The sequence below is a fragment of the Thermobia domestica genome, chromosome 1 (assembly GCF_964235325.1).
Source record: "Thermobia domestica chromosome 1, izTheDome1.hap1.1, whole genome shotgun sequence".
NCBI lineage: Eukaryota > Metazoa > Arthropoda > Insecta > Zygentoma > Lepismatidae > Thermobia > Thermobia domestica.
Genome location: NC_137454.1, coordinates 342,951,457 through 342,969,909, shown reverse-complemented (window position 1 = coordinate 342,969,909; position 18,453 = coordinate 342,951,457). Strand labels below are relative to the sequence as shown.

The 18,453-nt window shown below is 34.0% G+C and overlaps 1 protein-coding gene across 1 annotated transcript in view; it reads right to left on the bottom strand.

Annotated features, from left to right (window-relative positions):
* Positions 1-15,709, bottom strand: part of LOC145681298 (uncharacterized) — a 46,755-nt gene extending 31,046 nt beyond the window's left edge. Inside the window, exons 1-3 of the mRNA XM_081752949.1 lie at positions 15,621-15,709; positions 13,730-13,927; positions 4,094-4,244 (exon numbers count right to left, since the gene is read on the bottom strand). Of these exons, the coding sequence (XP_081609075.1) occupies positions 4,094-4,244; positions 13,730-13,927; positions 15,621-15,709 (438 nt within the window). The remainder of the gene's footprint in view (positions 1-4,093; positions 4,245-13,729; positions 13,928-15,620) is intronic.
* Between the last annotated feature and the right edge of the window lie 2,744 nt (positions 15,710-18,453).

Genomic DNA, 18,453 nt, shown 5'->3' with positions numbered 1-18,453 from the left:
AAACAAAACAAAAGACGATTGATTAACCAAAAATCAAAATTCGTTTTCTTTTTAGAAATAACTTTAATATGATTTCTCGTCTCATCTACTATCGTTACATCTACGTCTTCAGTATTACTTGAAGGCAAACTTGGCGTTGTTTCGTTATGCGATGATTCATGTCAGGAAACGAGTTTTTGAAGGGCAGGTATAAAAAATAAATAATTACATTATAATCTTCAAAATTCAGAAAGATTACTGGATAGTTATCCCAACACTATTCATGAACTGACAAATCGCAACTCTTAAAAAATGTAATAAATTTTGAAAACATTAACCATGGCAATAATTGCAAAGTGCCAGTTGAAATATTTAAAATATGCTGTGAAAATTAGGAGTGTTGCCAATTTGAAAAAGCGAATAATGGACGTTTGGTACACATTAGAAGCAGTCCTAAATTCATACTCGTTAACTATAGAACAAACATAAGCATACCATTGGCTTTTGGAGAATATTTGCCATTAAAATGATGTGTTACATGCTATGGTTTTCATTTTTTAAAACTTCACTTTAATTCAAATTGGCGAATTTCAAGATGGCTGCCGTAAAAGTTCCCTTACCGTACTACTTGCCTTTAAGCGTAACATGTATCACTGAAGCTTTTATCCACTTATTGCCATTAATACGCGGGTTAGAAACGGAGTTACGGGACTTACACACACAGTAAATATAAACAATTAATATGCCTGTAACTTTTCCCCAAATGTGTATAACTGACTTCACCATTGTTTTCCTGATTAAATTCTAGCCCGAAATTATGTATCACATTACCCTATTCCTATTTTGAAAACTTGACCTTAATTCAAAATAGCGGATTTCAAAATGGCTGCCGTCAAGGTCATATCTACCATACGACTTCCCCCTAGGTCTTATATATATCTACATGATTGTTCTTTCATTAACTCCGTTTACAAAGGGTGGTAAGAGACTTTTGCAGATCTTTAATATCCGTGTCACAACTATTAAAAATTATAAAAAATAGAAAACATGCACCATTGCAAAAATTTTTGTCATCACAATTAATGCCTACATACCCTGTATCAGAAAAAAATATTCATTGAAATCGGAGCCTTACATTTGGGTGATTTCCCTTGTGAGAATAATTCTTCACTCAATTATTATTTATGCACACTATAGTGATAAGTCGAAACCGACGCTAAATGCAATCCTGTTTGTGAATAACAACGCTAATGTAATGAACATAATGATCAAAATAAAGACCTAATGTGAAGGTATAGTAGTCACTATGCAGTAGTCACTTTTCATGAATGCATTAGTCACTTTCAACACCTAATGCCAACAGATAAATATCAGTTTTTGTTTTTATGATCAAGTTACTGATTACTTTTGGATCAACCTATAGATTATATAACTGAAGTGCACAACACGAAAGAAGTGGAAATACTATTTTAAGGTTTATTTTTAAAAGAATTACTATCAATTTATACCGAAAAAAGTGGAAGATATTTCTATTCTCTCGCTACGTAAAAGTTAATAATTTGTTGGCAAATTTACTACAATTGTATACTATAATTCTGATTTTTCGTTGTATACTGTTTCTAGATGTAAGACTTAACTTAACGATTGAACTTGTTTTTAGCTAAAGAAGTGCTTTAATTAGTTTCTCCTACTACAAATTACTGAAATTCAAAATCTTCCAAGAAGTAAATTTCCATATTTTTGCATGCTACGAGTATAATAAATAATAAGTAACAAAACTGATTCCATATTTCACTAAATGTTAACTTTTTTTATCATTTCATTTCTAGTTATCTTCAGTTTTAATTTGTAAATATACTCCTTTGCCATTGCGATAAATCGTACTATTAAGCGTTTTCAAATAGAGTGTTAAACCTAACTATATGTGTTGATTAAACAATTCGCTACCTATATATTAATAGCTGTTTCTGTGAACAAAAAACTTCAGATCCAAATTGAAAGTTGCTATGTTTGTGACTCTTACACATCCTCTTGAAACATCCTACCAATCTCCATCCAATTTTTGACGTAGATGCAGTTCTGGCATCGGAGTGTTTCTAGCTATTGATTTTGACGGTAGAACTTAGGAGAGGAAAGGAGGGGAATTATAAATAATAAAAAAAATTTAATAACTCTTGAAGCAAACGGACAATTTCGATCAAATTTTCAACATAGATGACATAGATGACTCAACACACTAGGATGGATTTTACCAATACACTTTGATCTAACAACGTCAGGGATGGGGAGGAGGGGCTATATACATAAATCAATAAATATACAAATAAAAGTGACCAAGTTCGTGAGTTAATAACTTTTGAACCACCCGATCGATCTCAATCAAATTTTCACATAGATGAAGTACGAACCTCAAAAGCTTCTCGTTGTTTCATTTTGAAGGTATAACTCAAAGTAGGGGAAAGGAGGAGGGTAAATATATAAAAATGAACAAAACTCTTGAACCATCCGGCAGATCTCGATCAAACTTACAACATAGACAAGGTTCCTACCTGGGATGTTTTCATTGTTTTACTTTGACGGCACAATGTAGAGGAGGGGAAGGGAGAAATATATGTAAAAAAAAGTAAATAAATTTTTCAACATACATGACATTGGGGCCTGGATAATTTTTATCATTTATCTTTGACAGTGCAAGGTAGGGGAGGTGAAGGAGGACGTGATCAAATTTTCAACCACCTGACCGATATCGATGAAATTTTCATCAACCTACCTAGGTAGATGAAGTTCGAATCTGAGATTGTTTTGTCATATCACTTTGACATGTAACTTAAGGAAGGGGGAGAGACACTTGAAAGGTGGGGGAGAGATATTTGAAAAATGATCGAAAATGACCGATATTAGCGTCAAATCTACAGTTTGTGGGGTCGCTGATATGAATGGTGACACTTCTGTTTTTTGGTCGCTGAGATGAACAATGATACTTCCGATGGCGTGGCCTGCAACATGGGGAGGGGAGAGGGATATATAAAAATCACCGAAAATGATCAATATCAAAGAGCACTTTAGTAACGGAATATATTACTATTTTCCGTTAATTTAACCCAGCGAAATCGGGTTGCGTCTTAGATTCGAGGATGTCTTAAATTCGAGTAATTATTGAGAAATTCTTAATTATTAAAGATATTAACGTGTTAATAAAACTACTTTGCCAGCCATATTTTTTTTTAACTTTGTATCACATTCAATCATTCATACAACAATAGTGCCCTGTTCTTGCACAGGACGTGCGAGTTTGCTAGTTTAATGTTATGTGACCACAAAATCAGGTATATAATTGTCTTTCAAAATATACACAGAATTACAGAATTTACAATTTCGATAAGCTTTAACGACTAAAAAAACAATAACTGTTTTCCTCGCATATTAATACTTTACCATTTGAACATAATATTTAACTTGGTAACTGACTTCTTTTAATATAAATAAAATAAAGAGTTTGTGTGTTTGTCTGTCTTTCTGTCTATGTGTGGCCTGGGGACCTGACGAGTGGTCCGAGAATTACCAAATTTTGGTCAGGGTTACCTTGGCCCAGGCCTCAGATCACGACGAAGCGATTTTTTTTCAAATTTCGAACCAGGGGGATTTCAGGGGCCCTTTACTGGGACATATAAAAGTAGTAAAAATGACCGATATTAATGTCGAATTCATAGTTTTCGCGGTTGCTCAGATGAATGGTGACACCCCCAAAGGCGTTGACTTCCAGATACACCTCCATCGGCTGGGGCCAGGGGCGTTTCTTCAAAATTCGTACCAGGGGTTCTCAGGGGCCTTTACCGGGATATGTGAAAGTAGTAGAAAATAATCGATATATTGTTTTTCATTGTTCAGTTTGTTTACATATATATTTTATCTGACCCATGCAAAGAATGGGTATATTCAGCTAGTTAATTAATAAAGTAACAGCCATTTAAATAGATTATGCATTTAAAACAAAATTACCAATATCTTATTACTTAATAAAACTTAATAAAATACTACCAACAATATGTTAAGTAAATATTTTTATAATTATTTTACTTGGTCTTTTAACAGTAATAGAATATATTGTATAAACCTTGTTTTGTAGGTCAGCTATATCGAGTCCATTATATGTATCATTTTCATACTTCATCATATTTCTCATATTAGCTTCACTTAACTGGGCAATGTCCTTGAGAAAGTTTTTCACCTTTCCTTCAAATGTCATGTTCTGTTTGCCAAATATTCTAGAAAATGAATATATGTAATTAATGCAAACCTACAAATAAATAAATTCATTCCACTGAACTAAGAACTATCTATTATTATTATTATTATTTTTATTATTATTATTATTATTATTATTATTATTATTATTATTATTATTATTATTATTATTATTATTATTATTATTATTATTATTATAGCATTTGTCGATATTGACATGAAGTTTCTCCTCACCATGATAATATATTTCTCGTGTTTACTGTAGAATTGCTATATTAGTACAAGTTTATATAAGCAACATTGTTGTTTGTTGTTTAGCAGAGACAAATCAAACTCCGTTTGATTTTGCTGAAGGGGAATCTGAGCTTTTTCCAGGATTTAAGATTGAATATGGAGCTGGTGATTTTGTTCTTATTAGCAGACGTGCGAATATATTCCGAGTTCTTTTTACCCAGTTGACATAATATTAGACTTATATATATATATATATATATATATATATATATATATATATATATATATATATATATATCGCAAATTGTCTTTCCGGAACAACATACAATTACACTATCGTTCGAAACTTTTCGAACACCTCGTATTTGGGTGAGCATTTTCAGTACTTTTAATCTATTATTTTGGTAAGAGATCTTTTTTGCCACTTGTTAGAAATATTTATGTCTAAAGTATAAAATTAAGAGACACTTGGATCAGAATCTGGGAGATATGTATGTATGTATGTGTGTATGTACATATGTATGTACGTATGTATATATAGATAGATATAGATATAAATCTTAAAATGGACAAAATGGATGATTTCGTATGTCCAATCTTTGACCATTCTAAAGTAGTGATGAACACTGATAATGTATACTCCAACTGAGCGACAGTTAGGTAATAAAACAACTGTAAATGTTATATACGTAGGCTGTGATAAAAAAAAAAATCTAGTTATTATGATTTCAGCTTTCTAAACACAAGTTTATCAAAAAGAAGTTACAAAACATGTGAAACTTGTTTCCCTTTAAAGTATCTGACCGTATATCTTTTAAAGCAAAACTAACTTACATACATGAGATTGTCAGTGACTGCCAGCGTGTTTACATGGTGTTCCCGTGGTACTAGGAAGAGAAAGGGAGTCAACTTTGACTTTCTTTCCACATGCACTAGAATGGTGACAGCCCCATACATCTAGACTTACACCTTACATCTTACTTAGTTATGTAAGTCTAGACATACATCTAGACTTACATAACTAGACTTACATCTTTCTCCTTTCTACATTTCTTGTGCATACACCCGGAGGCCGCGGTGGCTCAACGGTAGAGTGCTCACTTAAGGTACTTAGGGTCCCTGGTTCGAACCCAGCTCGCGCCAAGTGAACTTTGTGGTGGACAAACACCGTGTGCGTGGCATTCCTAGTGTTTCTCCCGTTTTCTCTTACTTTCTTCATTCCACCATTTCATTCATTATTTCATTATCTCCGTTTCCTTTAGCCTAGCCGGCATTATCGTGGGACGTAAAACTCAAAGATTTCATTTCGTGCATATGTCCTTTTTTCATATATAAATTTTCCTCAACTCTCTGCCCAGACCGTCTGGGTATTTACCCCTCTTTCACTGTTTGAATTTCTTTCCTGAAGTTGACCTTTTCCTGATTGAATCCTAATTATTAATACAATTCTTAGTTTAAAATTATTTTATTTGGAAGAAGTTAAGCGTCTACGTAGACGGGCTACCTTCTTACTATCATGTATACATTAATTATAACTTTGAATAATATTAGCGAAGAAGTCGATTAGGCACTGTGGTTCCCATTATAATAACATGAACGCCCATAAGGGTTGTTACTTGGTACCTACACGTTTGTTTACCCTATTCAATGTCTACCTCAAATTGCATTTTCTTGTACATTTTAAGACTTATAATTAGGCTTATCATCTGAAGTATCCTTTAGATCTCAATCCAACTTTCGAAAAAAATATGCATTAAAAAGGAGTACAACTGGTATATGGAGGTCAAGTTCTTGTGGCGAAATAATAGGTCCACAGTAGATGCTCACTCAAATCCAAAATTTTCGAAAACTTTAGAGCGACAGTGTAGTTCCATTTAGAACATTGCCGCAGTTTCTGCAATGTCTCTATTGTTCCTTCTTTATACTTATAGTATCTCATATTCACAAAGAAATTAAATGTCGACTAAAAACAGGGAATTCGTGTTACTATTCGTTCAAAATCTCTTGTCGTCGCGACTTCTATTGAGGAATCTGAAGCTTAAAATATATAAAACGATAATCATGCCTGTTGTTCTGTATGGTAGAGAAACATAGTCACTTACTTTGAGGGAAGAACATAGACTAAAAGTATTTGAGAACAAGATCCTGAGACGAATATTCGTACCCAAGAGGAACGGGAATGGGGAATGGCGGAAACTTCATAACGAGGAACTACATAATTTATACGGTTTACCCAACATTGTTATGGTCGTCAAGTCTAGGAGGCTTAGATGGGCAGGTTGTGTAGCTAGAATGGAAGAAAGTACAAACGCTTTCAAAGTCTTGACTGGAAGACCAATCGGAAAATCACCATTAGGAAGACGTAGGCGCAGATAGGAGGACAATATTAAGATGGACCTTGTAGAGATTGGAATACAAAGTAGAAACTGGATGCAGTTAGCTAAGGATAGAAGTCAGTGGAGAGCTTTTGTGAACGCGGCATTGAACCTCCGGGTTCCATAGGCCATAGAGTTAGTTAGTTACATTTCTTTTTAATACTCATGATGCAAATTACAGTTCAATCTAAACATCTGTACTGTTGTTATAATGTACTAAGTGATCTTTTATATATTCTGCTTTACGTTTCTATTTAGTAGAAATTACGATACTTGTCCATATTCATTTTTACTCATGGAACACTAAGAACAGCTTTGAACACAAGCTAATCATCTTCTAAGTTGAAGTTCATTTAAGGAAAGATTGTTGAATGTTGGTGTCGAATGTGGGAGGAACATGGCAGAGATAGCAGTGACTTCACAATTGGACATGACAAGGCTTGTGTAAACGGACAATATAAAAACTGTTTCTTCGTTACAATTAACAGAAATTAAAATCTTACTGATATTTAGAAATAAAATCCAGAGTGAAATATGTAGAATTTTCCAGTTAATGTTCTCATGGTACTCCTGTTACAGAGAAACTGTAATATCAAAATAACCCCTGCGTTCATCAGAAACTAAAACGTGGCATAAAGTGAGTTAAAACGAAAGTTCCTAATCTATTGTTGTTAACAGAAGCACTTTAGAATAGGGTATTAAACCTCATCAGAACACAACTACATTACTTTCCTCATGATGCTAATATTTTTTCATCAAGTGTCCGTGAGAAAGTGCTTAATTGGGGTTTAAAGATAAGGCGATCCCGTAAGGGTTAAACGTTTATTCCAGTTATTAGGAAGAAACGACTTTACTGTGGTATGTTACTGAGAATAGATTATTCAATTATGAAGTAAAGTTAACAAGTAACTAAAGAACTATATTGTGTATGCGTCTGAAGATTCAGTGCCGCAGTCATAAAAGCTCTCCATAGACTTCTGTTTTAGCCAATCGAATGACGTTGTAATTTTAAATTTGTGTTGCTGCTAGATCTATTTTAATATTGCTCTCTTCGAGTCTAGATCTTCTTTATAATCTTTTTCTAATTGGGTTTCCAGTTAAAATTATCACCTACATGATATATCCAGCTGAGCCTGCTATAACTATCGACTGTTAGAATTTTAAGTAAAGTGTATAAATAAATTAATTATGCAGTTCCTCCTTCTAAAGTTCCCATCACCGGCCTCTCTTAGATTCGAATACTTGTCTCATATTGCTGCTCAGGCCCGTAAAAAAATGAAATTTTATATGTACGTGATATGTTACCAGAAGCAACTGACGGTCTATTCGCTTTCGTTCTGGAAATGCTATCGTCTGAGAGCTCCTCGCAGCAGGTTACCAATTATAGTAACCATGGATAATGTTTCTGATAAAAGTTGAGTAACGTCGCATATAAATAATTGTGATATCGCTAGAGATCTAAGCATTCATCACCAAATACTGTTAAACCATTTGGAGTTAGCAGACTACCAATGTTCTTAACATACTGGTTATATACAACCCACTTTACTTTCTCGAAAAGACACCCATTTTGTAAACAAGCGTTATTTGAGATATTATTTTTACATTAAGATAACAATACTTGCAGAGCCAGAATTGCAGCTTTGTGATGAAGTGAAATAGTTATTGAAACTGAGAACAAAATTGCTCTCTGCTCTTTCAATAATAAATTCCTCAGAAAATCACGGAAATGATTAACAACCTTTTTCCTTGTATCTTAACTTAGCTTTGAATCAATGGAGCTTATTGTATTAATTCCTTTGTTACAGGTAACTAATTACCAATAAAACTTTGACAGGAGAGTCCAGGCACGTAGGCAGGATTTCGTAAAGGGGGGAACCGTAACATGATATATTGTGGTCATGACACCAAGGGTTTCATCATTCTAAACTAATTACTAACAACATGTGGTTCGTTTAGCCAGGCTTTTGTAATGCGTATGGGGGGGATGTGACATGAAACACTGTGGTTATCACACCAGAAGCTCGATCAATCTAAACTATATTACTGTCAACCTCGTATATTGGTTTGTTAGGACAATAAAATGAGGATATGTTAGTAAGTATTTCTATAACAAACTATGAAGAAATCTCGAGATTTTACAATATTTACGTTCCTTTCGTTGTTCATTCAAATATAACAATTTTCCTCTCATTATGAACTCAACTATTATAAAAAATGCATATCCACTATTATAAAAGTACATATTCAATAATGTCTTGTATAATATTTTACAACATCTGTGTTCCTTTCTCTGTTGAATCAAATGTTAACAGGAATTTCTTTCCACATAAGTTTGTTGTTTTCATTATTCCTTCAGCTACTGTCTGTTCCAAATGACAGGTTAAAGGAGCAGTAGAAAATTGTTTCTGAAATAACATGTTTGCTACTGCAGACAAGCAATGACGGAAAATTATGATAAAAATCGTCCACATTGTTACAGAAGGGCACTATGCTTTCGAAAGCTTCAAATTTTCCTAACTAGTACCACAAATTCTGAGAATTCTGTAACTTTTCTAGAAATTTCACATTCTCTGTCTTTTCCAGGATATCCCACTCATTCGCTACCATGGTTGCAACTAATACAAATCTCCTCATAAGAAAGAGTAACCAAACCCTTGCTGTTTTATTTTTAATTCTAATTCTTAATTTTCTCGATTCTATTTATTCCATCCTTCTTTATTATTTTTCTATTCTGACTGTGAAGGTGGGGGTCCGGACCCCCCAGACCACTTGGCTACGTGCCTGGAGAGTCCAAAATGCAAACACTCTCTCCACGGCTTTACGTCCTACCACTTTTCCACAGTGAACAGATGAAATTAACACACGAATTAATCAACCCTCTGTGTATATATACATAGGATTTAAGATGTAAAGTGTTTCAACCGCAAAATTCGGTTTGTCGGCGTTAATAATTTGAAAGATTCAATAATTAATGAATATATGTATATGCTGAGATATGAATATGCATATTTATTGATCGTGAATATATTATTGAAGTAAAATGTATGATATTGAATTGAGTAAATAAATATAAGTATAAAAGTTCTTGGTACCTTACCCCGAACGGTTCTTGGTTGCCACGCTTGTGGAATATCCGATAAATATGAAGTGTAAATGTTAAAAATACCGCCGAATGCTGTATATTCTTTTCAATTTGTGTGATATTCCCTAATAGCATATGTAAGAACTAACATTATTTGAACTAACCACATGTAGCACGGGTTTAAGGCAGGTCAAAGTAACCCTAATTTATTACCAAATCTATCCTCAGAGTAGTAAACTGAAATCCTACTGTATAAATTACATTTGATTCCATCTCGCCTGTACAAATCCTAAAGCTCAACCAGTGTTTCCACCTCTGTAATCGTGCTCTCATCGACGAAGATCCTTCTGGACTTGAAAAATTCTCGTTTAATAGTTGTTTTTCTTTTTCCTCGAGTTGTGCGTATTTACTAATAAATGTGGTTATTTCATGATATAAGGCGATAATGGTTCAAACCTGGTCGAGAAACTAGTAAAGCAATCGGAATAGCCAGAGAAGTAAAATAGTCGCCATAAGAGTAGAGACAAAAGTTTTTCTTGTAATTCAAAAGTGGGAGAAATATATTAATAAGTATATCTACAAATACGCTATATGTCGATTAGGATTAGTAACCTAATTTCATGTGTGCATACGAAAAATAAAGTAAAGTGAAATGTTTGGACACCAAAAAAGGGTGCTTTGATATTTAGTGTGATATTAACGCTCATCGCTAACTACGAGTAGGACTCGTAAATTCACTCGAAATCTTCATACATGAGAAAAGATTCATTCGAATTCTCATATAAATTGAATATAAATTACCTTTCGCTAACTATACAAGTTCCTTCACTATATTCCCATATTTTTCCAGTAATTTCTTCTCCTCTAACTTCCTCTATTCTTCTTTTCCTCCTTTTCCCTCTTCTATTCTACCTTCTTCTTCTTTCTTACTCTTTCTTTGTATTCCTAATAAAACTGAAGAGGGGTCGTGACTGGGAGTTGTCGCTATTGACACCGTCATTAGATTGTTTTGATGTTTCTTGGGAAGTCCGATATGAATTAGTCAACCATAAAACAAGCATCTGAAGTTAGAATATTCTAAAAGTTCATTTATTTTAACTTTACACATTTTGCCAAAATTACGAAAAATTACTATTTTAGTTTCACAAGCTAGCTCTAACAGCCTACCCCTTTCTCCTCCCATTCAGGGCGTTATCTTTTCAAAGGTGTCTTCAAGCATTCGAACTCGGGGCAAATCATCACGTGATATTCCGAGAATCATTTCATTGTTACTACTGACGACAAGATACTCCAGTTGTTTCCGTACTCCAGTTGTTTCACGCGTTCGGGGCGCCACGAAAGCAAGACATAGCCTGTTTCACTTATTTATTTATTACCACTTCATAAAATGTTATTTTCTATTATAATTTTAATCAAAGTGCAATTCTTTTACATTATAATTCCCTCGGAATATTATTCTTCCAGTCGAATCAAAAATGCAGAAAAATATATAAATTAACAAGCTTTAAAATCCAGTATATATATTGTTGAAAATAAGCGCTTCTTTGTATTTCTAAAATATAGGAAACTTTACTATTAAAATTGTCTTTGTAATATTTCTCTCACTGTATATTCCATGTTATTTCAATCCTAGCATGATTGTTAAATAAGCTTCAAATGGCACAGTATGAGCCAAAAGCAAGCAGTATTCTTTGTTTTCAGACCTTTACAGACTGTAACTTATTATGCCTTAAGTAAAGGTTAAATAAAATATAACGGTCTGTGCATGGATATCATGTGAAAGTACACTATGTTTATATGATTATAGTTAACGTTGTTAACACTGACAATAGTGTAAGTAAAGGAAGCAAATATTTATGTGCTGCTTGTGAACTGCCAGAGATGTGCTCCCAGAAACTTTTAGTTCAATAGATGATCCATTTGACACCAATGAAACTTTCCGTCGGTCTAATTCAGGATACGTAATTGTCTCCTTTTGACACAGTGCATCATTAAATCATTATTTACAGCACCGCAGTATCAACTAAACTTTAATCAAGAGACAAATATGTATGCAGTTCTTAGGTCACTGGATTAGTCTTTATGATTTCATCAAACAGACATGCAACTTATCCTTCTCTTCAGAACTTCTAGCATGAGATTATCTGAATTTCATGCTCCGAGAGAAAATTATAATGTTAAAGAAAAATATATCTTTATTCTGTATCATAAAGTATGAATTGCGTGAGTTTGAGCAACTTGGAGCGTGCAACGGAAACACCATGAGCAATTATCTAGAATTAATGTCTGAGTCTTCAATACGATACTTAAAACTCTTTGTTATATAACTTTTTAACTCTCACAGTTAATAAGAAATTATCAGCAGTATCACTCTTATAGAATATTCCCTACGTTGGTTGGGTCCAACATTTACTGTTATAATTTACTAATTGCAATGATGATCCCATATGACATGTCAGCCGTTCACCTCGAAGTACATGATAGCATAGCCCTTCTAATCCGAAGTAAACAGTAACATAATCCATTTTGCCAACGAAAGAAAAAATAAAGGAATAGTATGTCTTACGACTTTTGAATTATTCTATGATTTGAGGTTATGTTCTCCAAGTTTCGACTACTTGACTATACAGAATGACATAGTTATTTTTATTCTTTAAACATTATACAATAAAATTTAAATGTGTTACATTGGTGTGCTTGTTACGTTCTACTAAGCTACTTATATATGCCCGATGTGTTAACAGTTAGAGTGCCGTGTTACCCATACGGTGGGCTACCCTTTTATTTTTTATAAGCCGGGCAACCGACCATGTAGAAACGTTGCTGCTCATATCGAGCTGCATATGATGTGTGGACATTGATCACTGGCTTCTTATGGTAGCTTCATTTAACCGGCTTGCTGGTATAATAAATTAAGTTATAAGGAAAACTAACTAACTAACTCTATGCCCTATGGAACCTGGAGGTTCAATGCGGCGTTCACGAAAGCTCTCCACTGACTTCTATCCTTAGACAACTGAATCCAGTTTCTACTTTGTACTCCTTTTTCTGGCGAGACCCATCTTAACATTGTCCTCTCATCTGCGCCTAGGTCTTGCTAATGGTCTTTTTCCGATTGGTCTTCCAGTCAAGACTTTGATAGGGTTTCTACTTTGTTCCATCCTAGCTCCATGCCCGGCCCACCTAAGCCTCCTAGACTTGATGACCCTAAAAATGTTTGGTAAGCCGTATATTTATGTAGTTCCTCGTTATGAAGTTTCCACCATTCCTCATTCCCTTTCCTCTTGGGTCCGAATATTCGTCTGAGGATCTTGCTCTCAAATAATTTCAGTCTATTTCCTTCCCTCAGATTAAGCGACTATATTTCGCAACAATACAGTACAACAGGCATGATTATCGTTTCATATTTTTTAAGCTTCAAATTCCTTGACAGAATTCGGAACCACAAGAGATTATGAACTGAATAATAACAAGAACTCTCTGCTTTTGTCCACATTTAATTTCTATGTGAATATGATTTTCGTTTGTTAAGGAAGATATTCTCATAACTTTTGGACTCAACAGTAATACATGTTGATCGTACAATGTGTAATACATACTACGATGCCAATGCTCTTGAAGGATCATTTCTTTTTAATCACGGCAGTTAGTTGGGAAACTTTAGTTTGAAACCATTCATTCGTCTCAAGTTTAAAATAGACTTCTACGAAACAAATATTATGATTCTCTTATATTCAATTTTACTTATGTTTACAAACCTCATACTACTTGCAGTACTCTTAAATATTGTTGAAAATAAAATTGAGCTTACTCTTTGAGGACTTTCTTGTATTGTCTGCCAAGCGCTTTCTGAGGACATAAAATATTAGCTGGTAAAGGTACTTTCCATTCATTGTAGCTTCGCTCAATTGTCACAACAACAGGATTTTCTTGAAATTTGATCCATGACTGATAAATAAGGAATATTGTAATTCCGACTCCGGCAAGGAACATTGCAAGAAAGGCTAGTCTGGAAAGAAAACTTATATTAATGAAATGTATTCTACAAATGTAGTTTTACTAATTCCTAAAATATACTGTAGAATTTTTGAAGCTGATTTTTGGTAAACAACACCAACAGCTGTCAGATTTTTTTGAAATTATTAAATATTATATCCAAATTAGATTAGGCTAACATCTAAACAGGAGCACGTTTCAAGAGTCTTAGTTACACTTTTAGTTATAATAGTTGAATTAAGGTCTTGAGTTGGGTGGACGAATTCTCAAAATTATGTAAAGCGATTTTGTTCACATTACAGTCATTGAATACTTTGCTATTATCTTTAAAATGTACAAATAATTACTTTTCAAAATATCGCTAAGGAGTTTTCTTCTCTGACAAATAAAAGGCCTGGGAACAAACTTAGGAAATTTTCTGATACATGAAAGTATATGTTTCAATAACATTCAATATGGTGAAGCCCATTATCTTTCACTATTAAGAAATGGGTACTAATTGCTGGATGCGTTTTTCTCGAATGTTTACTTAAAATTGGATCTAATGACTCAATTATGTTCTGTAAATAACAATTTCATTAAGACATATACAAATGGATGCATTAATTTATCTTTAGATAACTACAGTAAATAATTACAAGGAATTTTACTATTGGAGCTAAATATGAAAATTCTACGTTCTAGGAATTAACTGTTAAAATGTCCAAATTTAAAAACCAATGGTTTCTTTCAGTTCTTATAATATGACAAAGGTTTTCTCACGAGTTTGGAAGTAATAATTAATTGAAATGTTAATCTCTATTCGTTATTTCAAGGAATTTGGTTCTAAAGGTCACACGGGTCCACTATTAATTACACAATTTGCCACAAATTATTATAGTTAATAAGAGATATGATTTCCATTTATAGTAAGTAGAGAATACAGAAGAATGAGCCTTGTTAGTTGAGTATGAGTATGAGCTGAGAATGAACCTTACACTCACCTGCAGGCAACGGCTTCTAGCCCCTTCCACGGAGGAGCAGCGCCACCGCCACCCAAGGAACCCTTTAAATTGGCTCGACGACGGCAATTCTGTACAGTTTTCTGGTGACCCTCCTACTGTTTGCCACGAAACATTAGGAGTAACCTCATATTAGGAGCGACCTTACGGTCAAAGACTACCTTTAACTAACCCTGTATACTTGGGAGATTATTTGTACAGTATTTTGTAAAAATACTTTTATAGTGAAACATTTATAATGAAAGTCAGTAGTGGGAGTCGATTCCGGACACTCTTTTTATTAACGCTCTACTTATACCTATATGGGACAAAGTTTTACAATAAATAACGGTGAAGTACCATTATATTTTATTTCGTACTTAGTTTAGGACGTCGATAAATACTCATGTAAGTACTTAACAAAATTCAACAATTGTTACATTAATGTTCCGTATTTACAGAGTAGAAATCAAGGAAATTGAATAATAAATAGAATTAAATGGTATTTAGAGTAATTGCTAGGTACCCAGAAAACACTAGGGTACGAGTAGCTGAACATAAACTTACACATTCTGGAAAGAATCATTGTCTTCTTAGTAGAGTTCAACACTCTACAATTAAGCCAAAAAATTCCATAAGCAAGTTTGCTACATCATACTAAAAGGACAATGTTTTCTCATAAATATCTATTTGCGGTTTTGTGTTACATATTAAAAATTTTAATACCTTTCATCAGCCCATCTCTTCTTTTTGGTTGCTTCACTAAGTCCATGAAACGTAGTTCCGGACAAAACATTCTCAAGACATCGGAACATTCTTCAAGTGTTTCAAATTATCCTTGTAAAAATATTTTATTTCTCTTTTCAGATATCTAAACTAATGAGCACATTCCAAATTCCATAATTCATGAAACAAACATTCACATTTTTCTGGAACAAAATGAATTACAATTAGTTCGTATAATTTGTATCAAAATTAAAATACTTATTTCATTACACTTTCGGATTCAGTATTAGGGGAAACAGGTTCAACATTTGAAGGGTACAACCGACGACATTTAACTTTCAAAATACAAATTGCATTACATTCTGCAAAATAAATTAATCCGTCTGACTTTCATCCCATGAAATGTTAACTTTAAAATGTCACAAATATCAGTATTTGCTTAATATTTATTGACATCGGACTGATGATAAAATGTACAATGTCCATGCAAAACTTTACAGTTGATTTGAATAATTTATCCTAATAATAACGAGACACACTTTAATGTGTAGTCACACTAATACTAATAATAAAATCATTATTAATACTAAGATATGGTCTTGCCTCAGTTATTAGTTGCCAAATTCTACCTGGAATTTTGATGATTGAAATTAATTGTGAAGATCAAATTCTATTTTTTTAAAAAAGCTATATTCTTGTCAATTAATTATTTCTTAATGTAACTGTGTAATTTGCAGTTTTAAAACTTTTAATTGAAACAGTATACACTGGAGTCCCGCTAATTCAAACTAATTGGGACGGAACCTTGTTCGGAACAGCTTGATGCCTTTATTTTTCAACGTACAGTACAGCAGTTACAAATATTTTCGTTGGGGATATTATTATCTTTGTGTATTTAAACCTGTATTTAACGTACATGTACTTTGTTTTCTACCGAAACATGCACCCATTTTCGTCCTTTTGATTATTAATCTCTTAAAACTGCGTACTCTCGCCACAAAAATTCCTCCCAGACCTGTTATCCTAGACCAGGACTAACCTTACGTTCGGATTATCGGGACTCCACTGTACAGCATGGGGAACAATAACTGTTAAATATTAAAATATAAACGTACAATAATGTAATAATTAAAATTTATACCTTTTCGCAAGTCGATGCTATGTACTCAATTTGATTTTAATAATTACTATAGACATGATGAGAAGAAATATTACGTAGACCTAGCTAGATTCTTTTTTCACGTTAACATCTCCCGATTTACAAAATTACAATGTTAATAGTTATAAAAGGAAAACCTCTTCTAATAATTTGCAGGAGGTAATGTACCTAAAATAGAAGCCACATTTTAAAACTATACTGTTTCAATTTAATTGTTCAGAAATATGACAAGCCTCGTAACGATATTTGTATATGACTTGATTTGAGCATCAACATCTGGGTAACACCTAATAGTAAAGTATTTGGTAAAATCAGGTATTTGGTATTGGTATGAGTACAATTCCAAGTATTTGGTATAGATATGGTTAAGTCATTGCAACCACCTCGTTTTGCTTATGGATGCAGAACAAAAGTAATATTTAATGTATTCTTTGTAATCGCACCTACTCGTACATTGGTGTAACTCTTTATCGATACCTCGGACCGAAGGTTGAATGAGGTTCTTGATCGTCCAGCTGATTCACAAATTCACTGAAGATGTGTAAGTAAACTTGCGTGTTTACTGTATCTTTGAAGAAGATGTGTCCAATGATACGCTGTCGGGAAATTGCACACCGAACTCCCACCTTCAAGGGATGAAGTGGAACCTCATTGTACACATGCGGAATTTCGGCGGCCAACACCCGAGTATTCTTCGAGTTCACATAACCGGAGAGATAGAACCAAGCTTCATCTGTGAACCAAGTATAGTCTAGGATTCCTGGATTGGCATGCAACAAAGCTTGCAACCAACGACAATACATCACGCGCTTTTCCCAATCTGTAGTCTTCAACTCCTGGACGACTGTAACGCGATATGGAAACAGATTGGCTCTTTTGGTGGCTCTTTGCACAGTTGACTTTGACATCCCTACCTCTTGTGATTATCGACGCAGGCTCTTCTTATGGGACTGCAAAAGACGTTGCCGCACATTCTGTACTGTCTCCTCGGACATCCGTGGACGCGCGCCTCCATGTCCCGTAAGCAACGTTCCTGTTGTTTCGAACCTGTTCACCAAATGATGTATTGATGATTTCGATGGTCCTTCACGGCATCCAAATTCACGGCAAAATCCACGCTGAACGGTCTGATACGATCCCGATATCCAATATTTTTAAACCTCTGAACACGGTGTACAGAACCATCCTCGCGATGCAGCGACTCGAATCACACTAACGCACGCGCACCACGCCAAGCAGCACTTCCCCTGGCGCCACCTAACATCTTTCTTTTGACGTGTGCGCTTCTGTTCAACCCTTTCTTGTGTTTAGCATGAAACTAGGTACGTGTATTGTGAATTTCATTTTCTTATGTACATTTGTTCGGAATTTATAACTTTTTTTTCGGGTTCGAAAGCTAGTGGGACGCACTGTAGTTCATCCTGAATGTAGTGTTATGTTGTCCATACTTCAAATTCTGTGGCCAAATATCAGGAACCTTATATTTATGAGATAATATGGCTATATTCATTCAAATAGTACTAACCTTTACTGTTTTAGCTTGAAATCTCGTCCAGATCTGTAAAATGATAATGAGGTTGCTACCAGTGTGCATGTTGTTCTAAAAGAAAAAATGAAAATGAAATTTTGAGTTTTACGTTCCATGGTTATGCCTGTTAGACGGTGATAATGAGT